General features: G+C 42.2%; 1 protein-coding gene across 5 annotated transcripts in view; it reads right to left on the minus strand.

Moving 5' to 3' along the window:
• LOC126337046 (regulating synaptic membrane exocytosis protein 2) overlaps positions 1-20,956 on the minus strand; it is a 1,181,006-nt gene extending 1,160,050 nt beyond the window's left edge. For 3 of the 5 annotated variants that reach the window (XR_007565038.1, XR_007565036.1, XR_007565035.1), the window contains exon 1: positions 19,932-20,917. Coding sequence is in view for 2 of the 5 variants with exons in the window: in XM_050001370.1 (XP_049857327.1) it covers positions 19,592-19,645; positions 19,932-20,041 (164 nt within the window). In the remaining 3 variants the exon portion in view is untranslated. Of the gene's footprint in view, positions 1-19,591; positions 19,646-19,931 lie in introns of all 5 variants that reach the window. The other 2 variants (XM_050001370.1, XM_050001371.1) reach the window with 2 other exon arrangements.
• Between the last annotated feature and the right edge of the window lie 2,809 nt (positions 20,957-23,765).

Here is a 23,765-nt window from a genome sequence, read left to right on the forward strand (position 1 = left end):
GATTTGGTACCGCGTCATAATGTAAAAACTACAGCTGCTATAGAAAAGCCATCGTTTCGGCCACGATTGCAGCGGCCTTCTTCTGGGTCTAATGGTGCGTTCTAGCTATGCATAGGACACAATCGGCTTGTAGTGTGATTGCATGCTTATGTAATGTTATCTCAGTTATGTGGCTGGATTTGTGACTTCCTGTGAGATAGTTCACAGTTCATAGTAATTGACGGAAAGTCACCGAGTAAAACAGAAGTGATTTTTGGTGTTCCCCAAGGTAGTATTATAGGCCCTTTGCTGTTCCTTACGTATACAAACGATTTGAGGACAATCTGAGCAGCCTTCTTATGTTATTTGCAAATGACGTTTCTCGACTACTAAAATAAGCATAAGATCAAAAATTTGCAACACAATTTAGCAAAGACATCTGTATGGTGCGAAAGTTGGCAATTGACAATAAATAACGAAAAGTGCGAAGTCATCCACATGAGTGTTAAAAGGAATCCGTTAAACTTCAGTCAAATATAAAGGCCGTAAATTTGACTAAATACCTAGGAATTACAATTACAAACAACTTAAACTAGAAGGAACACATAGGAAATGTGGGCAAGGCTAGCCAAACACTGCGTTTTATTGGCAGGACGCTAAGAAAATGCAACAGATGTACTAAGGAGACTGCCTACAATACGCTTGTCCGTCCTCTTTTAGAATACTGCTGCCCGGTGTGGAATCGAAAAAGTTCAAAGAAGGGCAGCACGTTTTGTTTTATCACGGTGTTGGGGAGACAGTGTCTGAAATGGTATAGGATTTGGGGTGGACAAAGCGTTTTTCGTTGCGGTGGAATTTTTCTCACGAAATTTCTAATCACGAAGTTTCTCCTCCAAATACGAAAATATTTTGTTGAAGCCGACCGACATAGAGAGAAACGATCACCATAATAAAATAAGGAAAATCAGGGCTCGTACGGAAAAATATAGGTGTTCGTTCTTTCCGCGCGCTATACGAGATTGGAATAGTAGAGAATTGTCAAGGTTGTTAGATAAAACCTCTGCCAGGCACTTAAATGTGATTTGCAGAGTACCCACGTAGATGTAGAGACAGACAACTGGGAAAAAGGTACCACCATCTGTGTTTTCTGAGCTCTGTAATTTCGCGTTTAAAAGCTGAACAAATTGTGCTAGATGTCATTGCTATTGGTGCGCAGGTAATACACTTACTATTGAATGAAATCACAATGTTAACAGTGACGCTCTAGCAGTAGCATGAGGAAAGAGAAATGAGTCTTTGCGCAAACGTGCACACCACATGTTATGGCTCCATCTCGTGGCCACGTTAACGCGTGAATTAAGAACAGCAGCGGTAGGAAAAAGAATGCGGGGTGATTTTGCTAAATGGGGACAAATTGCAGGAAACGATTCCTGAGACGTCATATATGTACGCCCACTAGAAGGAAAAACATGTTTGATCGTATAGATTGTTGTTATTGAAAAATCACTGTGAACACAGCAGGCAGTACACTATTTTAGCTGCGCCCTCATGGAAGGAAGATTAGGGTTTGTTGTCTCATCGACATCCAGGTCATTAGAAATGGAGCTGAAGCTCGGATTGTTTCAAGTATGTGGGAGGAAATCGCTCGAGCCCTTTTCAAAGGAACCATCCTGGCATTTGCCTTGAGTGGGTTAGGGAAATTACATAAAACCTGAATTAAGGTGGTCAGACGCTGATTTGAATCGTCTACCTCCAGAATACGAGTCTATGGTGCTAACCACTGCCCAACCTCGCTCGGTTCCACACTCAAGGAGGCAGTAATGTTGCCCATGACCAGAGTGAGTCGACAACAACAATGAAGCGAATGCCACCTAGTACCAATGTGAGAGTGCCGCAGACTCAACAAATGGAACATGGTTTAGAAAAATCGAGACCGAATTATGTAGAGGAAATGGGACCGGTGATTTGAGATATGGCGTTGAGACAAGACCCTGATATGGTTGCCGTTCACAGAGAAAGTAATCTTTTAAATACTACAAACAACCCTGTTCGAAGAACATCCGCAACTGAGCATTATACCAGAGGTTGAAAATACTGCTTCAGTTGTAAACATCTTTTACTACCTCGACCGGTTTCGGGCTCTCATAAGCCCGTCCTCGGGTGTCGCAACTGTGCTGTGGCCCCCGAGCGCCGCGGTGGACGTGTACTGGGCGCAGTGTGCTACCTATGAGCGCAGAACAGGGACTCTTCTACAAAAAATATACACTCTAATGCGACAATCCAGTGATAGGCACTATGACGGGTACAAATGTCGAAAATATTCATGATTTCTCATACAGAGAAGTGATGAAAAAGTTCATTCAGTAATGTCAGCAAATCAGTTCACCAGTGTTCTTACATCAAAATAGGTAGAGGACTGGAAGATTGATTTTATCCCAAATTATCTATATGGGCACACGAAGATCCACACGATGTGCATGGCTCTAAATTGCTATACTGCAGAAAAATTCGAGCTGAATTTTCTAGAAAAATTCGAATCACAAAGTCGAGAATCTAAAGAGAAGGCTGAAATATTCAGGGCTCGTAATCATTCGGATGGTGGCAAATATAAAATAATGGCTGAATTTTTAACTATTGCTACCGAAACGATTTGTTTTCTGCCCAGCCACTGCTGCTCGAGGATTTTATTCGTATATTGATTCCTAAGTTGGCACAGCACGAACAGGCCCCTGCTGTCACAAGCAGAAATGATAGCATGGAACAGTTCATTTCTATATTGGGGGATTTGGATAATCATAGCCGAACCGGTACTAATTATAATGGTAACAGGGACCGCTTTCAGCCAGAGACACGTTCTGAACTGTCACAATAGAATTTCCAGCTACTGAGTTAACGTAACAGTGTCATTCAAAGAGCGGAACAGATTTAAGAACGATTGGACGAGCAGTGGAAATGGCTATCGAAGAGGCTATCGTTACCACGACAATAGGCCTCAGTAGTGGACAAGAAGAGATCCTCACAGAAGTAATAAAGAAATGCCCCAAGCTCAGATAAAGTCGAATGATCATCTTTCTGTAATCGATTCAAGCACGTGAACAGGAACCCTTGTAGTCGAACCACATCGAATTGTACTTGTAATAGAAATATTAAAAAGGAGTAAAAATTTACAGAGACACGAAAATGAGAGTGTAGACGGTCAGTCACAGAAAAGCGTTGTAATTAATTCCCTCTGACTTGGAGACCTTGACGCTGATGTCTTGTGTCAAGAGCAGACTAATAACAAGACAACTTCTAAAAATTACAGATAGAAAGAAAATCTTGGACCAAACGAAAAGTGTTTACTCAGCACTCATGGAGCTTCGATTAATATAGTTGAAAGAGAAGGATACCTCTTTATAATTATACTGGATAATTATAGTCTTACAGAAGACTTGTTGCAAGAAAATCAGCCTTCAATGGAATCAGCAATTTGTCCTGAAATATTTGTAAACTTCGGGAATATTACAATGGTAATGATTGTAGACACTACAAGTGATTTCAAGAGGTGCTTTGAAGAAATGTAAAGCTATCAAGTGATGTGAGATAGTACTCATTACGAAGGCGAAGTAACTGATCACGTCGAAGGAGCCGTTAGGTGTCACGGAAAGAACTTCAATTAATGTTATTAATGGGTGAAGACGTTAACGCTGATATAATATTAGGCGTTGTTAGTTAAAGCGGATTAAAGGAAGAGTAGATTCGAGCAATGGAAGTGTGGAGCTATAGTTCGACGGTCAAAAAATAATATTATGGTTTGAAGAAAACCGGAAAAGAAAACTGAAATCGTCATTTATGAGATTTCTGGGAGAAAACCTTGAAGTTTTACCCAAAGAAAGAGGTATTTTTGGATTCAGGAAAAAAAAGTTCACAAGGACAAGAAGTAAATTTGGAAATCATCGATATATTTGAAGAGGGCATCAGTCGCACGTGACTGAGAGAATGTGGAAATCAAAGCAGTAGTAACAGAAAATGGGCTATGCGTCTACAGTGGTCCAAAAGAAGCCTCAAATCTTCAGGATATACGTTTTATGCTGGACAAGTCCGAAAGGGTAAAGGGTGGAATGTGAAAACTTAAATAAAGGAAATTAATGCTTGCAATTTTTTGCCCTGGAAAGGGAACTGTGAACTACTAGGATGACGATAGAGGAATGGAAGAAAGGAAATGTTCAAACTTGAAACTTGCTAAAAGAGCGTTGCGAGGCTACTTCGGTGAGTATTACCCCTATATTGACACTGTGACTGGAGGTACAAGAGTTATCAAGAGAAGAATGGAAAGGTTTTAGTGGGAACGCACTACCTTTCCAATACTCTGAAGAATTAATGTAAGGAGTACTCCAGAGTATTTAGAGATCCTTTACGAATACGTTCTCTCTACAAATGTTGTGGAAGTAGGAACATACCTACATGTAAGACACAATAAAAATAACATACACTCCTGGAAATGGAAAAAACAACACATTGACACCAGTGTGTCAGACCCACCATACTTGCTCCGGACACTGCAAGGGGGCTGTACAAGCAATGATCACACGCACGGCACAGCGGACACACCAGGAACCGCGGTGTTGGCCGTCGAATGGCGCTAGCTGCGCAGCATTTGTGCACCGCCGCCGTCAGTGTCAGCCAGTTTGTCGTGGCATACGGAGCTCCATCGCAGTCTTTAACACTGGTAGCATGCCGCGACAGCGTGGACGTGAACCGTATGTGCAGCTGACGGACTTTGAGCGAGGGCGTATAGTGGGCATGCGGGAGGCCGGGTGGACGTACCGCCGAATTGCTCAACACGTGGGGCGTGAGGTCTCCACAGTACATCGATGTTGTCGCCAGTTGTCGGCGGAAGGTGCACGTGCCCGTCGACCTGGCACCGGACCGCAGCGACGCACGGATGCACGCCAAGACCGAAGGATCCTACGCAGTGCCGTAGGGGACCGCACCCCCACTTCCCAGCAAATTAGGACACTGTTGCTCCTGGGGTATCGGCGAGGACCATTCGCAACCGTCTCCATGAAGCTGGGCTACGGTCCCGCACACCGTTAGGCCGTCTTCCGTTCACGACCCAACATCGTGCAGCCCGCCTCCAGTGGTGTCGCGACAGGCATGAATGGAGGGACGAATGGAGACGTGTCGTCTTCAGGGATGAGAGTCACTTCTGCCTTGGGGTCAATGATGGTCGTATGCGTGTTTGGCGCCGTGCAGGTGAGCGCCACAATCAGGACTGCATACGACCGAGGCACACAGGGCCAACACCCGGCATCATGGTGTGGGGAGCGATCTCCTACACTGGCCGTACACCTCTGGTGATCGTCGAGGGACACTGAATAGTGCACGGTACATCCAAACCGTCATCGAACCCATCGTTCTACCGTTCCTAGACCGGCAAGGGAACTTGCTGTTCCAACAGGACAATGCACGTCCGCATGTATCCCGTGCCACCCAACGTGCTCTAGAAGGTGTAAGTCAACTACCCTGGCCAGCAAGATCTCCGGATCTGTCCCCCATTGAGCATGTTTGGGACTGGATGAAGCGTCGTCTCACGCGGTCTGCACGTCCAGCACGAACGCTGGTCCAACTGAGGCGCCAGGTGGAAATGGCATGGCAAGCCGTTCCACAGGACTACATCCAGCATCTCTACGATCGTCTCCATGGGAGAATAGCAGCCTGCATTGCTGCGAAAGGTGGATATACACTGTACTAGTGCCAACATTGTGCATGCTCTGTTGCCTGTGTCTATGTGCCTGTGGTTCTGTCAGTGTGATCATGTGATGTATCTGATCCCAGGAGTGTGTCAATAAAGTTTCCCCTTCCTGGGACAATGAATTCACGGTGTTCTTATTTCAATTTCCAGGAGTGTAGTTCTCATGTCATTTCATTTCAGGAAGTAGTTGAGAGGACCTCCCTGTGAGTATATATTTTGTCCGTTACTGACTACGACCTAAACACGCAGTTATCTCGGAACTTGGAAGTGCCATCTAAGCGCGCGCGCGCGCACACACATACACACACACACACACACACACACACACACACAGACATATATATATATATATATATATATATATATATATATATATATATATAGATAGATAGATAGATAGATAGATAGTGGCAACGACTTATTCACAACCGATACAAAAGAGTTACGTGTTTGCACCTGTTACTGCCCTTCAAAGTAATCACCAGCGTTGCGTAGAACCCGTTGCCAGCGATGTGGAAGGCGTAATATACCGTTGGCAGAGCCTGTTTTGTTGATGGTGCGAATGGAGCTGTCTACTGCCTGTCGAATCACTGGAAGAGTTCTGAAGCGAATGCTACAAAGTGATTCCTTCATCTTCGAAATCAAATAAAAGTCACAAGGACTTAAGTTTGCAGAGGATGGTGGATGGTAGAGTACTTCCCAGTCCCATCGACCGAACAGAGCAACCACAGCTTGCGCTGTAGTATGTGTCCGCACATTGTCGTGCAAAATGATGGATTGGTTGCGCAGAAAGTGTTGCCGCTTCTTTCGCAAAGCTGCTCGCAGGTTATGCTCCAAAAACTAACAGTAATACTGTGCATTGACGGTCTGCCGTGGAGGAACGTAATGCGTTAGGATAACCCCATCACAGTCGTACACGAGAATCGCCATAACTTGAGACCGCCGTCAACAGAACAGACTCTGCCAACGATATACTACGACTTCCACATCGCTGGCAACGGTTTCTACATAACGCTGGTGACTACTTTGAAGGACAGTAACAGGTGCAAACTTTTATCTCCTTTCTATCGGTTGTGAATAAATAGTTGCCACTGTTTAAGTTCCAATCCTCGTATATATATGTATATAATTATGAACATTAAATTTCGGTGTTTGCTTTTTGGTGGAAATCGTGTCGTGTTTGCGATTGTTCTAAGAGTTTTTAACACTATTTGTAGGAATGGTTTCTTTTATTAAAAACTGTCACTAAATGTGATTTATGTGTTAGTCATATTTGAATCTTTATAATAATTTAGATTCGTGTTATAGTATATATTCCACTTTGCAAATTTGAGTGTTCACTAATTCCATTTCTTTCGTTTTTTTGCTTTAGATGGAATGGATGCACCTCATCAGCCAACTGCATTTACATAAAGCTTTTCTAAATGTCAACTTTATATTAAATCTTTTATTTTTTTGCTTGTTAAGTCAGCCAGTCTCAAATATTATACTTTTTGTTTACAACTGTACAGGTATTATTTGTTTGGTCACCAACTGTTTAGGTCAGTTAGGGTTCTTGAAACTGCCTCTGTTTAGTTTGAGTCAGTGACGTGTGTGTTTGCGTGTGTAATATTTATGTTTTACGTATTTTTTCCAGCTAATTTGATTCAGATTTCACATTCTTTTGCATACTGCATGAAGTCCATAACACAAAATTTCCTTTTCTTTGAATTTCAGTTATCACAAATATTTGTAACGAATATACTGTTTTAAAGAAAACTTCATTTTGCTGTAAGAGGGGCGGGGAGGGGAGAGAATTCCGTGAGGGACCATATCTTCGAAGGTATCAGATGTCATCTCACATTTTTATTTATGCACATATGACTGAAATTTTTTATATGTAAAATATCTAAATTGGCCCCTGTACTCATCATTCTTTTGATGCAGATGTTTGATCAAAAAATTACTGTAAAGGAAACAAATTGCGCAGAAAAGCATTGCACATCTCCGACGATCCCGTGAAGAGCGCGTATTTTGTTGCTTTGTTGCAGTCAACGCTTGCAGTTGCACGCGCCTTACAGAAGCTACGCCAGCTCACTGTTGATCGGACGATAGCAGTAAAGGAAATGACGACGGATGACGTGAAGTTATGCAAAATAAACTGATATTTTGGACGGGATATCGAGGATGCAAGAAAGAAGCGAGTATTGTAAGTGTCAAAGTTTCATTACATGCTTAACCAAAGTGTTTCAGTAGGTACTAATTTTGCATATTAAAAGTTGCTGGAAGATCATAATTTAAAACTCTAAATGCATAACTCTGGGCTTCGACTTTCATTTAATAATTTTCGCACGAAACGTCACCATGCAAGGAGCGATACACTCAACAAGGATTCGGTGTTGCAGTAAAAGTAAAACAGAGCACATTAATGTCGTGCCCCAGGATCCATATTTCAAGCGGAGAAGACCGATTACGACAGACCTTTAACGTAAGGACTGTCGGAGTCAGTGCTCAAGTTCAAATATTGCATGTCACAGACTCTTCCATTAACATTCTTCTTTTACAGTCGTATTACATGACACAAAATCAAAACTGTTACGCAAAGAAAAGGGGGTCGTAAATATTAATAGACAGTTCTTATATGACAGAACAAATATTCAAAAACGGTACAATTAATTTTATCAAAACTGAACTCGTTTTAGTGTTCATACAACAGCTGTTACGAAAAAATACCCCAACTGCAACATTGCTGCCATACAATATCACTGATATTATGTGCAGACGCTTGATGTATCAAGAGTTTATCTTTCCCGTCCACACACTTTAAACAGGATAAATGTCAACTTGATGTCCAAACACATTTACTAATTAAGTAAGCATTTGTTGTGTGCCTCATCGATACCTTTAGAGCGACGCTTACACATGCCAGAAGTCACTCGGAAAAATGTAACGTGCTTAATTCTGATGTTGCATGAGCCTGTTTATTATTCTGTTACTAAGGGACCTTAATTTTTCTTTAGAAAACTAATTTCAGCAAATGTTACGTCTTTTGAACAAACAGTAGATTCAACTAAATTTTCTGTTAAATAACTAAATAAATATGGATGTTTTCTTCTGTTCGAAAGCTGATTTGGTGCAGCTCTCCACGCTACTCTATCCTGTGCAGGCCTCTTTTAGACAAGTTAAGCAACACATTTCTTTTCTCTGTAATTCTTTCTAGTACCTACTCATTAGTTAAGTTATCTACCAATCTCATCTTTGCCATTCTTCTCTAGAACCACAATTGAAGAGCTTCTATTTTCTTCTTGTCTAAATTGACTATTCTTCACCTTTAACTTATGTGTAAAGACTTCCTAACACTCAAATTTATGTAGAGAATTGGAAGTCAGCATGCTGCTTGGTATTTTATTTTCGCGTATAAGATTATTTCGGTTTTATTGCCTTCATCAGTACATGTCCTAACATTGTAGAATGACTTTGAGTTAACTATTATTTCTGTTTGTTAGTTGTTGATGCAATATATTTTTCAGCAACATTTTAAAGTTGCTCGATAATTTGCTTTTTCAGATATATTACACATTTTTTACTGTCTGACAGCTGTAGAAATTCAAATTTGACAGCTAGTTATTTACTCAAGTAAAGAAAAATCTTTTAATAAACAACTAGCTGTCAAACTTCAATTTCTACATCTGTCAGATAATGAAAGACTTGTTATAATATACGTGCAAAGGCAAATTATCGAACAACCACAAAACGTTGCTGAAAAATATATTACATCTGACAACTATAGACAGAAATAATGGCCGGCCGGAGTGGTCGAGCGGTTCTAGGCACTACAGTCTGGAACCACGTGGCCGCTACGGTCGCAGGTTCAAATCCTGCCTCGGGCATGGATGTGTGTGCTGTCCTTAGGTTAGTTAGGTTTAAGTAGTTCTAAGTTCCAGGGGACTGATGACCTCAGAAGTTAAGTCCCATGGTGCTCAGAGCCATTTGAACAGAAATAATGGTTTACTCAAAGTAGGCATATGTCCCTCTACAACGTCAGGACATGTATTCATGAAGGCAATAAAACCTAAATAAGATTATATAGTAACAAAATATAAAACAGTAGCCTGTCTTTCAAATCTCTGCATAATTTCCTACTGTGACACAATATAACCTGTAGCTCTCACAATGTTAACTGGTTCTTTTTTTTCAAAAATACTTTCCGTACTATAGCCAATCTGCATTTTACACCCTCTTCATTTCAGTCATCACCAGTTATTTTGCTGTCCAAATGGCAAAACTTATCTATTACCTTCGGCGCGTAATTTCCTACTAATTTCCTCGTCGTTGCCTGATTTAAATAGACTGCATTCCATTACCTTTGTTTTGATTTTGTTGATGTTCATCTTATATCCTACTTTCAAGACACTGCTCATTCCGTTCAGCTGCTTGGCATCTCTGACAGAATTACGATTTGTCGACAAACCTCAAAATTTTTATCCCTTATATCTGAACTTCAGTGCCTTCTCCGAATTTCAAATTTCTTATAGGCTTCCTTTGCTGCATACTGAACAGTTATAGTGTGTTAATTTCGACCGCCATTCAAATTATTTTTCAGTTTCAGTTTTGAAATTAATCATCACTGTTTTCTCTATTTGATGTAACATAAGAAAGCGTAATGGCTCCACTTCTCTTCGTACTTGATGTGCAAGTAAAGTTTAAAGTGATCGCCAGGGCAGCAGAGAAAGCGAGGCAGAGCTGTACTCGCTAAGTAGCCCTCTGACGCCGAGAAAAAGACAGTGCGAACCCCAGCACTGCTGGCTGGGAGTCCACTAGTCTCTATACAGCAGGCCTAGCCGTTTGACGGTATGAATAAATAGGAAGTGAAGTGTAGTCTGGGCACCACAGTTCAGGCCTCACTACTGAGCGATCCATGCAGCTTTTTCTTCATTGCAGGAGATGAAAATATTAACTATAATAAGTATACTGATGCTCTTGGGAATGTAAAACGTTCTCCAGGATCATATGACATGCGATATTGTGTGTGGTGTTAATCTAATTTTTTTTCTGTAGCCACCATATACAGGGTGTTGCTAAACGATACCGACAAAATTCTAGAAGCTGTAGAGGGTGTCTTGAGAAATCAACGGAGGATAGGAACTTGTGTCCAGAAATTTCATCCAGTGACGCTACAGAGCGTCGAAGTTATAGGCGCTGGCACCTGCCATTACGCCACCCCTTTAGCAGCAAACGTGACTTTGTGGGCTGACGGAGCGTAGGTGGATCGTGTCGCAATCTTGTTTGTTACCCAGTGACCACGACTATTGCCAATTGCCAGTGCAGAAGTAGAGCTAGACGCTGTGTAGATTGGTCTTGTCTCCTATGAATGTGGTGCTCCATTGTCTCAATAGATGACAGTTACTAACACGGGTTTCTATCCACAGTTTATGTTTCTCCTGGAACCCCCTAAAATCTCCAATGTTTTTCGGTACACAAGAAAAAAAATGTGAACTACAGGTAGAAACTCATGCCCGAAACTGTTTTCCACCAAGGCAATAGAGCATCACATTCATAGGAGACAAGACCAATCTACACAGCAGCTAGCTCCACTTCTGCACTAGCGATCTTGGCAATAGTCGTGATATTTTAATAATAACGGCGTGTGACGAGGGTCTCCCGTCGGATAGTCTTTCGATTTGACGCCACTTCGGCGACTTGCGCGTCGATGGGGATGAAATGATAATGAAGAGGACAACACAACACCCAGTCTCTGAGCGGAGAAAATCTCCGACCCAGCCGGGAATCGAATCCGGACCCTTAGGATTGACAGTCCGTCGCGCTGACCACTCAGCTACCTGGGGCAGACATCGTCGTGATCACTGATGACAACCAAGATTACGACACGTTCCGCCTACGCTCCGTCAGCCCAAAGTCACTTTTGCTGCCAAAGGGGTGGCCTAGCGCCAGGCGCCGGCGCTGTACCTTCGACGCTCTGTAGTGTCGTTGAATTACGTTTCCGGGCACGGGTTCCTATACTAAATTAGTTTCTCAAGGCACCTCCTACAACCCAACGAAGTCTGTCGGTATCGTTTTGTACCACCCTGAGTATAGGGGACTGCAGAATATGCACAGATTGCTCCTTGAGAACGTGTGTTTGTAATTTTCTGTTTGAGTACAATTACAACAACAGCCTTTCTTAATGTGTACCTCACTTAAGATTTTGTGGCATTTCTTATAAATTCTGTCTCCAGACAAAGAAGCCTTCCACCGTTCGAATTGTAATTCTTTGTGTACACTCGATGTTTACAGTAACCACAACCTTATGTCGGGTCCACACAGTAACAGAAAATCGGTACACGTCTTACAAATGATGTGTAATCAATGTCTTTGGTAGGCAAATTACGTTTTCCGGTATTGCACCAATAAATGAAAGTCTGCATTCTGATTTAACTGTAGTTTACGCAGTATATTCGTGCTACACGAGGTATATCACGAATTCGTCATTTATCATATGGTTATAGGCGGGTGCTATATTGTCACATTTCGTCATGCGCAGAGTTTCAGATTTGTCTACAGTAAGAAATAATTGCTATTTTCTGTACCAGGCTGATAGTTTGTCATTGTGGCGTCAGTAAAATACCAGTAAACCCCACAGCCGATTCGTTAAGGAATCGATTACCTATGTTTAAAACTGTGTCATTCAGTGGTATAATTTTGCAGGTGGATTCAGTGGTATATGTGGATAAAGTCTGAAAATCTTTTGCGAATAGAGTTATTAGGAAAGAAGTACTAAACTAGAATGCCATGCCTGATGCTGTAGCTTTACTGCAAGAACAGTTGAAATGTAGTAAGCGCTAAACGTTTTTCCTTTCACCTTTTTGTGAGGAGGGAGGAGCATATCAACGACAAGAAACGTTGCAATGGTTTGAAATTATGTGTAAAGTTCGTTGGTAGTCTCTATGTGCTCTTATTTTCAAATACTGGATGAACGTAGTCTGGGTAATTCGCGCGCCGTGAGTTAAGCTCCCCCAAAACAGACACACAGTTGCTGACTGTAATAGGCTGCTTGACTTATTATGTTAAACCTTTTACATAAGACTATATCTCTTAATGAATGGATTATGACAGCAGTTTAAATTTTTAAATTTGATCAATAAGTGAGTGAGATATTGAAAATAAAACTGTTGTTGCCCCTGGAAGCTATTGCATAGGCAACCCTCAATGAAACATTGCCCCAGGTTAGCGGATTAGTAATGCAGATGTGGAGTTGACTGCAAATTAATGCTTCATCTACATCTACATCTACGTGACTACTCTGCTATTCACAATAAAGTGCTTGGCAGAGGGTCAATGAACCACCTTCAAGCTGTCTCTCTACCGTTCCTCTCTCGAACGGTACGCGGGAAAAACGAGCACTTAAATTTTTCTGTGCGAGCCCTTATTTCTCTTATTTTATCGTGATGATCATTTCTCCCTATGTAGGTAGGTCCCAACAGAATGTTTTCGCTATCGGAGGAGAAAACTGGTGATTGAAATTTCATGAGAAGATCCCGTCGCAACGAAAATCGCCTTTGTTCTGATGATTGCCACTCCAATTCACGTATCAAGTCTGTGACACTATCTCTCCTATTTCGCCATAATACAAAACGAGCTGCCCTTCTTTGTACTTTATCGATGTCATCCGTCAGTCACACCTGATGCGAATCCCACACTACACAGCAGTGCTCCAGAATAGGGCGCACAAGTGTAGTGTAAGCAGTCTCTTTGGTAGACCTGTTAAACCTGTGTCCTACCAATGAATCGCAGTCTTTGGTTTGCTCTACCCACAATATTATCTATGTGATCGTTCCAATTTAGGTTATTTGTAATTGTAATCCCTAAGTATTTAGTTGAATTTACAGCCCTCAGATTTGTGTGACTTATCACGTAATCAAAATTTAGCTGATTTCCTTTAGTACTCATGTGATTGACTTCACACTTTTCTTTATTCAGGATCAATTGCCACTTTTCGCACCATACAGATATCTTATCCAAATCATTTTGCAAGTCGTTTTGACCATGTGATGACTTTACAAGACAGTAAATCACAGCATCGTATGCAAACAATCTAAGACGGCTACTCAGATTGTCTCCTATGTCGTTAATATAGATCAGAAACAACAGAGGGCCTGTAACACTTCCTTGAGGAACGCCGGATATTTCTTCTGTTTTTCTCGATGACTTTCCGTCTATTACTAGAAACTGTGACCTTTCTGACAGGAAATCACGAATCCAGTCGCACAACTGAGGCGATACTCCGTAGACACGCAGTTTGGTTAGAAGATGCTTGTGAGGAACTGTGTCGATACCCATGTGGAAATCTAAAAATATGGAATCAATTTGACATCACCTGTCGATAGCAATTATTACTTCATCAGTATAAAGAGCTAGTTGCGTTTCAGAAGAACGATATTTTCTGAATCCGTGCCGACTATATATCAATCAATCGTTTTCTTCGAGGTACTTCATAATTTTCAAATACAGTATATGTTCCAAAACTTGTAAACTTACAAGCTCAAAACCATACTAAACGGAAATTGAAGGCTGAAATTTTATGCGATTTGAGCAAGCTGAGTTCATACACGTGATACCAAAGTGATTAAGTAGGAGCAGAAATGATAAGATCTTGGTACAGATTCCAGATTCATAAAAATGCAAATGTAGAAATTTTGTGATATAACACCGTTGCCTGATAGAGGTTGGAGCTGGAGTACTTGGCAGAATCGACATTAAATCACGTCATAAAAATTAACGTGAGAATATGTTATCTGTATGATAGCGCCTTTAACTTTCTGACCACGCTCGGTGAGAAGTGAGGAATCAACGCGCCGTTCACCGCATATTGACTGTTAATGCACATGCAGGCAATGGATTTGTGAGTGATGTAACTGTCGTAAAGTTAACAGGACTGTTCTTATGTCTCTATTAGTAAAACATCTATGTCATAAAAAATTAGTAATACATGTCCCTAAATTTTACTTTTCCTTCTTTATACGAATTTTAAGCTGTAGATCTGTGGCGATAAGTGAGAGCGAAAAGTTTTCTCGCTACGCCTCATTCAATACTTCTTGCAGCTCACTTAATGTTTTAACTTTTTGTCGTCTACCAAACAGAAAGAATCATCGTACTTACAGCAAACGAAGGAATAATCTAGTTTTAAAAGTGGGTGCAGTACAAAGGACCATTTACAGCCCGTTAACGAAATTATGGAAAAGAGTCGTGAGCGATACCTCTTAGTGGGCTGTTTATAGACTCTGAGAAAGTACTAACCTAGCAAACTTCCTGTCAGATTAAAAGTGTGTGGCAGACCGAGACTGGAACTCGGTACCTTTGCTTTTCGAGGGCAAGTGCTCTACCGATGTTTTCTTCTTTGGTCTCATTTTGTTTGTTGTATTTGTTCGGGGCGGACGTCCCATGATGCTTATTCAAGTTCATCGTTGATCGACCAACTCAGTTTTTTTTATTATTATTTCAGAGGGCAGTTGACCCTCTGTCCGAAAACACTCTGAGCTACCGTGCAGGCACCGGCTGACCTATCCGAACACGATTCACAACCATCCTCACAGCTCCATTTGAACCCGCACCTCGGCTCTTACTTCCTCCTGTTAACCCATGTTAGTGTACTGACAACTATGTACTTCAGTGCTGGGGATTCCATTTTTCACTGCGTTCCTAGCGGTACAAAAAGACCAGACTACGATCGAATGAAATATGGGAATTTATTTCTCATTTTGCTTAAAAATACCCGCGAGATGGCACGGTGGCGAAACCAACGGACTTGTATTGGAGAGGTGCGAGAGGCAAGTCCTGGCCCACCCGTACATATGTAGGTTTTTTAAATCGTTCCAGGCGATTATCCTGATGCTGCTTTCAACAGGGCCGCTGCAGATTGTCTGCACTGTTCGTTAGAAAACGAGCAACTGCTTCATCTCTAATGATCTTGATACCAGCGGAAAACAAAACTCTAAAAATTTCAGTTTTCTCCATGGAGAAAGGGAACGGTCGATGACAATCACTGAATTTGCAGATAAAATCTCAATCTGTATTCGGAATCTCAGAATGCAAAATGGAGTTCATGTTGTGAGCAGAATTAATGCTAAAATCGACATTTTAAACGGATATGCGTAGAACTGAGATTTTAAGCGAAAACTCTGCCTGTGCCGTTCCCAATTACGCCATTACATCATTTCTTCGTAATTAGCCATAACACGGAGATGAAATTGTGGAATTAATTCTAAGAAAAATAATTATGGCTGGTCAGATATAATAGAAACCTAATCTTCCGAGCTAAAGTGTCATTCGACTTTTCTTTGATATTTTGTGTGTCACTCGTTTAACAATTCTGCTTAGAGGACAATAATGAAAAATGAACTTCGTAGTCACAGCTAATTGTGGTCCGCAGAATCCGAACAACACGCTTCAACACACCAGGCCACAAATAGGGGCAATGTTCAAAGAATTACGTTGGCATTGGCAACTCATATATTTTATTACGTCAGTTTCATGTATCGTCCTCATAATAAATAGTCTCTACACTCATATTTTATTATTTATTATTTTGTCTATCGTATTATCTTGATTTCCGCCGATCTCAGAGAATAAAACAGGACGATATCTCTAATGAGTCGCATACCGAACTTTTATCGCAGTTACGTTTCAACATGGCGGTCATGATGCAAGTCTCTCCCGTAATGGAAAACAGCCTTGGTCTGAGTCGTCGTTTTACCCATGTTCTCTTTCTGTCCCTCCAATAATCACCACTATCGCTTGAAGCGATTTCTCCGTCCCAACATACATGGTGTGTCGTATGCTGTAACACCAGAAAAATATTGTCTACTATTCATTATCGTATATAGCCTCACACCGTTTCTATTCTATAAATTTATCTACGAAATCGTGAAGCATTTTCTGTGACGCTTATGTGTATGAGTTTGCAGCAGAATTGCTAGCAGCAAGAAACAAGTAACACTCACAAAATATCTGTTAGTAGCTGTCAGCATTGTCCCTGAAAATAACTCTCGAAAGGAGATGTCAGGTCAGTTTTGCCAGTATTAGTTTTCGCCGTCTTATCTGGTTCAGAGCAGAGTCTGTAGAGATGCGATCTGCTTTTGGGAACAGAGAAAAATTGCTCGAACTTTGATATGCGAAATGGCATACAAGCACAAAAGATAACAAGAATACGAGCATTAATTTAATGAGATGGTTGTAATTCCCGCCGACACCGTCAGACCCATCCTGTGAGAAGTCAGATGCAGGGTGATTGGGGTTTAACGTAATGTCGACTGCGAGGTCATTACGCACGTACCCCAGCGTTGGGCAGCGATGGAGAAGGTAAAAGGCAGTATGCTTTTCAAGGGAACCATTCCGATATTCGTCATACTTGGTGTAGGTAAACCACAGGAAAACTAAAAAGAAATGGTCGCACGTGGATTCGAGTCCCCTTCTTCTCGAATGCAAATATATTCACAGTGTCACTTTGCTCGCTGTGGTAAGTCTGAGTTCTTCATTTACCTTGTCTGCCCTTTCCTCACGTCGCCCACTGCCTAACTGCTTGAGAAGATAAAAAATGTGCGTTGAACCTTAGACTGTCCCCCTTTCCAGTATTAAACACAGAGCTGACTCTAATTTTCGAGTTGTTTCCTATTAATAGTGCCTTGTTTCTTGTCGAATGGCTTCCTGTGAGTAGAGTTAAGAAAACAGCACAAAAAAGTAGTTTCTTTTTAGCCATTTCTTAATTTTCCGTACAAAAGCTTATTTAATTTCACCATATCTTTTTTTAGCGATTGGTATAACGGCACCTCATCCTTTTATTACTTGAAAGGTAAACATCAGTAAAAATAATCATCGATAAGCCTTTGATGGTAATGGAATAACTTTTACTTGCTTTCCCTGAATTACTTTTACCGCCACTAATTCCAAAGATTAATTCTTTCAGTAGCTATTTGTAGTGTTCTGTGGTGGAAGACGGAAATATAGCTGACTGAAATGGGATTCTAGAAATTTTTCATTAAAACTTGTAACATTTTGCTTGAAGATGTTCTGCAACAAATGAAATCTATGAGCCATCTGAAACTTTATTCTACATTTACTATGTTGAGGCGCGCAGTATAAAAATTTTTAGGCAAGGATTAGTGTTTTGACTGACTTTTGTTGACAATCTGCCTGTTGATGTAACTGACCACATGTTTTCAAATATTGTCCCCTTCTCTTAGTTGCTACAATACAAGGCTACGTTTTTAATAATTCTGTATGTCCCCGGAACGAGGATTGTTAAGATATAATTACCCCACTATATTTTGAAATATAACCTAAGAACAGTCACATACTAAGATTCTAACGTTTTCATCAACTGGTGTTCGGCCAGCGTTGTTCTCGCAGATAGTGGCCGAATGCATAGGCCTACATGCTCGGATTACTATGTGCATTATGGTACAGTGAATATAATAATGCACGAACATAAAATCTTCAGGCAGGATTCTAGTATCATTCCAGTTGTATGTGTGCTCTTCCTGCTACGGAAGTATTTGGAGCAAATGTAAGAAAATAAAACTAAATTAACGTACGGCTTCGATGACCTGGTTCACATTCGGAGCTGTTACAATGTCTGGTACATATTTCCGTACACGATTTGTATTTATATATAAGATAGTGTTGCAAATACATACCTGTCTCCATGATTCGACGTCCCTGCGACAATTAATTGTTTGGCTTCTTGCCTAGGACTTAAACCTTATTCAATGGCATTGCAGCATATATGTCTTATATGTCTGAATGAATATAGTATATTGAAAGCATGAAGCACTTTTTAGTAAGTTATCGGTAGCTGTAAATAGATGTAAGCAGTACAAAGTAGAAATAAATTGTAAAGAATACTGTACTTCCGTCTGATACAATTGTACCGACTAACATCAGAATTAATAGAGTCTTTCATGTGTCACGCTCATCAGTAGCAAATAATCTTATTAATAAAATATAATAATTTATAGGAAGTTGATTTGTTTGTTTTTAATAAATGCATAAGAGAGAAGGAAAAATAAATAGGTAACTGACAATCCTAACGATTCTTCACAGTGAGAAAAGTAATATTTTGCTGTAGCTTTGTTGACAAATTTCAGCCTATCTGTTGGTTCTCTGTCCTACAGTGATTAAGTACATTGTTCTCTAGCATTAATATTTTATAAACTTCCATATAGAAATCTCTAGGACTGAAATTTCAGATCACCATACATTTTTAAATAATTTGTTAATTTATCAAAATTGACAATGAATTCACATCACTGATGATATGAACTTCACAAAGATCCATGTCATTGGTACGTTACCGCTATGTATAAGGAAAAGCAGTTATACAAGTAACTGTTGGAGGCCCTTTATCTGTGGTACATGCCTGGCGGGAGATTCGACACAATACTGCGTTATCTTTAGCGCCAATTAATGCCATATATCAACCAAATACCAAGTTAATGAGAACTGTGTGAGAGGTTATCTTAAAAAAAGGATAAAGTAACAGTCAGAGATGTGAAAGCACCACTGTAGATACAAAAGTAAGTACTCGAGGTTGAGTTTCGGTTCTGTTTCTTACGTCAACTGATTCCTTAATTGAATAAACTGCTATGGAACTTGCAGGCCTCTCATTCAATTCCGAACAGAAATTGGTGGTACTTTTCACATCCAATAGTTAGAGCCAGTAAGGGGTACGGTAACCACAAGCAGAAAAAGTAGTTTCTTACCTCGTTCACTGCTGAGTAGTACTCATGCGACAGAGAAGACTCACATCAATAAGATTACCTTGGACTTCTGCATCAGGAGAGACATTTGTGCTAGGGAAGGGGATTTATTTACTCACTAATTTTTTCGTAGTCTGTATCGACTTACCACGAAAGTGGATCATGGGTCACAATATTTGGAACCAGGTCTCTCGCACCAGTGCTATAGAACATAATTTTTCTAGTGAAATTGTACAAATAATTCTCATTATAGCAGACAGCATTGTGACTACACAAATGAAACACACAGTACGTCATCTGGATGGTGATATGTTTTAAATATAGAATTTTTGTTTGCAGACTAAACAGATATTTGAAAATCAAATAAGGCACATATTAAGGCATGTTAATGCTGAATCTTGGCAGACAACTGCGTTTGTCAAGGAATCTTCGCTCGTAATGGCGAGTAAGGCTAACAAAGAGGGGCAGTGAGGGACACGGTGGCTCACCTCATGATCTCGTTCTCGCGCTCCTCCTCTTGCTTCTGGCGCATCATCACCGACTCGATGATGCGCCGCTCCTCGGGCGTGAGGTGCGAGAGGTCGGGCAGGTCGGCCATGGTGTTGCTGCTGCAGGCGGTTCAGAGCAGCCACCATGCCAGCTCACCATTTCGCCAGTCGCCTCTGCCGGTACACCCGCCGGCCGCCATCTTGACCAGCCCGAGCCGACCTCCTAGCGGCGAGCGCCACAACTAATCCGACTCGGCACCGATCAGAAATCTCCGCCCAACATACCCCCGAGTCTCATAAATCCTGCAGAAGCACCTCAATTTCAGTTTTCACTCGAGCAGTTGCGGGATTACAATATAATTAAACTTTAGCCCTGCGGCTCTGCACCGGTTGCGAATGGCACAGGGAAAGCAGTGCACACTCGAATATTCTGAAGCTTGAGATCGTTTGAAAAAAAAAAAAAAATTATCAATTTCCTAAGTGGTATTGTAGTATCATCCTATAGCGTATTTTCTAAGCCTTCCCAAGAAACTTTCGGTTCGTTTCTTTTTCGTAAATGAAGTTCGTAACGTTCGTTAATACCTAAGAGTCACTTGATTTTCACATAAAGTCTGTCCTATGGAACAGAGCAAGAGCTACGGCATCTTGGTCGGACGTTACGTGGGGTTGGTGTCCGAAGAGTAGCCACGAAGGGGGCACCAGCATTCCTCGGAGCGCAGTCGCTGCCGCCCCATACTGTGTTACATCGCCGGCCGGCGCGACGCACTAGGCCACGGGCTCGCCGCCTGCGCTGCAGCCGCCGCCGTACGCCCCCGATCGCGGTTCTGCGGCCATGGCTCCAGGAAGGACCAGCAGGTGCGGTGCGAGTGTCCGCCCTCACCCTGGCTGAAGCGCGCTGCTGCTAGCTGCCGGTCAGTGGTGGCGAGTCGCCCTGGTAGCCCTCCGCACGTGAGTCGTTCACCAGCGTACCAGTTTCGGCGATGAGCGAGCCGCAACACATACGCAGTCTGACCGAGGCAGCCGCTCGCTATTCTGGGCGCTGGTGGGGAGCGCGCCCCTCTCTCCCTCCTTCCCCCTCCCCTCCTACTCGCTCGCCTCCCCTCCCCGCGCCCACGACCCTCCCGCCCTCTCCATTATCATCATCAAAATGCTAAAAGAGACACAGCGCCAGATAAGACCGGGGAAAGCCGGTGGAGGGGGTAACGGAGGGGTAGAGCACTGATAACGAACGCGCAGACGTCCGCCGAGCAAACTTTTTCGAAAAAGCTCGAGGCGCAGAGGATCGCTGCTAAAATCGCTCATTCATGCACGGTTAATAAGTAACTAGGTGCGTTAAATCTAAACCAATGGTGTGTGGAACAGCGATGACGTCATGGCGGCGGTATTGATCCCCTCCGCGCCGTGCAACGGGGGTCGGTTTTGAATGAAGGCATCGGGCGAGCGCAGTGCGCATGCGCCGTCGCTCACGTGACCGGTGCGTGGGAGGGCGGAACCGCCTGCGCCCGGCCTGCGACCAGGTGCGCTCACACACGTACACTCTCATATACGGGAATCATTCAAGGCCGCACAGGTGTAACTGCTGCTGGTGCTGGTTGTGTGTGCGCGACTCGACAGGCCCTGTCGGCGCCGCTCACGTTCTGCTCTGCACGCCCGCAGTGCCCTACGCTCCGGATAAAGATTTTTCTATTGATTCGGAAACCGTACAGAGCGCTTCTGGGGCCCATTGTCCTGGGGACCGTGCCAGCGATCTGTGATACATGGCCTCCTTCGCTGGAGTAGCGCATCGAGCCATTATACCGCCGTTCCTGGGGAGTAAAAACCTGCACGGCCACTGGAACATTTAAAATATTCAATTTTCGTTATTCTTCACCTTTTATATTGAACTTTTGCGTACAAGTTTTCGCTATCTGATCCTAACTGAGGAAGGGAGTAGTATTCTTCTTTCACAGACTGTGTGCAAATTAAAACCGGTTTCTCGTTTTCTTTGTCAACAGATACAATTTTCTTCGAATCACTATGCATATTCGCAATGCCACTGAAGACATCGTTAATTGTTTCATATACAGCAAGCTTCCATTTATCGGGCAGAGTATAAAGTTGGAGGATTAAACGTGCGTAATTCGGCAATTTTTGAGAAAATGATAAACAAAATCTGTAAGAATCATTAACTGAATTTTCTGTCGTCGCTTGTAAGAACATGATAATAATGTTACGAATAAAACGCTTCCTAATTTTCTGAAATATCTTATTTATTTGGTCACGAACCGACTTTAGGCTTCTCAGACCATCTTCAGGTGAGAACAGAATGTTGCAAACACAGCTATGTGGTCCCAGTCCACTTTCGGACAGCCCTGAAATATTTTTACGTAGTTTCCCATTTCGTTTGTTACGTATCACTGCACAATGTCAGTATAAAGAAAAGGTGGGAAGTATTAAGCTGTCAATATGGATAGTAGCGGAACAGGTCCTTCAGGACAGCTCAGTGACTTCGATCTTTGTTTGCTCAGTGGATGCCACCTGAGTAACAAATACACCACGAAAATTTCGACCCTTCTGAAGCTGCCCAGGTACACTGCTGATGATGTGAATGTCAAATGAAAATATGAAGGGACAACCACAGTTAACCGAACACTTAATGTACTGACGGACAGTTAACGTCGAGCACTGCGAAAGACGAATAAAAAAAATCACATGAAATCAGCGGAAGAGGTCATTCGTCAGTTCCAAAGTGCTACCAGAGGTCGGGTAGCACAATCACTTTGAACACGGGCTTAGAAAGAGTGAGGGAGAGTGCTCGAGCAGCTCATCATAAACCACACATTCCTGTAGTCAGTGACGTGCAGGGCTTGAGGTGGTGGAAAGAGTGACTCCGCTGCACATTGGAGGACTAGAAACCTATGATTTGGAGTGGTCATCACGGTATACCCTGTAGCAGTCCGATGGATGGGTGTGGGTTTGGCGAATGTGTCGTCCTAACAGTGAAGTATGGAGAAGGTGGTATTACAGTATGGGGGTGGTTTCTGCGGTTAGGGTGTGGTCCCTCTATTACACATAAGAAAGCGCTAAATAGGGAAGGATATGAAGGCATTTTACAGAGTTGTGTTCTGTTTGCAGTACAGGAACAGTTCGGAGAGGGTGTTTGTTTGTATCAGAATTGCAATGCACCTCGTCATGAAGCAGCACCTGTGAGGCAGTGGGTTGTGGATAACAACACTCTTGAAATGGGGTAGCCTGCTCAGATTCCCAGCCAAACTCAATAGGATACATCTGAGATGAGTTAGAACGTCGACTTCGTTCTGGACCCAGCGCCCACTATCGCTATCTTCAGTGGTTTTCGTTCCTGAGAAGGATTGGGTTGGCATTCCTCTACAGACATTCAGCTGTCGATGTCAGTGAAATTCACCAACAGCCGTGTAACTTAAGATATTATTTTATTTTATTGTGAAGGTTACCAGCATTTCATTATGCCATCTTCAGGCTCGAAGCAGTAGTGTGACGACTGGATTCAGGATATCCAGAGATTTATGGAGCTATACGACATGTTCGTTTATTTGGATAGATGCGTACGGGACCTGAAGATATCATAATGAAATGCTGAAACTGGTAGCCTTCACAATAAAAATAATACCTTAAGTTACACGGCTGTTGGTGAACTTTATTGACATTGACAATTACTTAATCAGCAGACGTCTGCTGTCCCATGATGGACCAACGGAGACACAAAGGATGCGTCCACAGCAGGATTCAAGCCTTCATAAGGAAGAAATTTAGGTACAAGCATCGATAGCTGATCGTTCAGCGGTTTTCGGTAAATAGGTGTATTTGAAATGTCCG

This window comes from Schistocerca gregaria, chromosome 2, assembly GCF_023897955.1.
Source record: "Schistocerca gregaria isolate iqSchGreg1 chromosome 2, iqSchGreg1.2, whole genome shotgun sequence".
In the NCBI taxonomy this organism is placed as follows: Eukaryota; Metazoa; Arthropoda; class Insecta; order Orthoptera; family Acrididae; genus Schistocerca; species Schistocerca gregaria.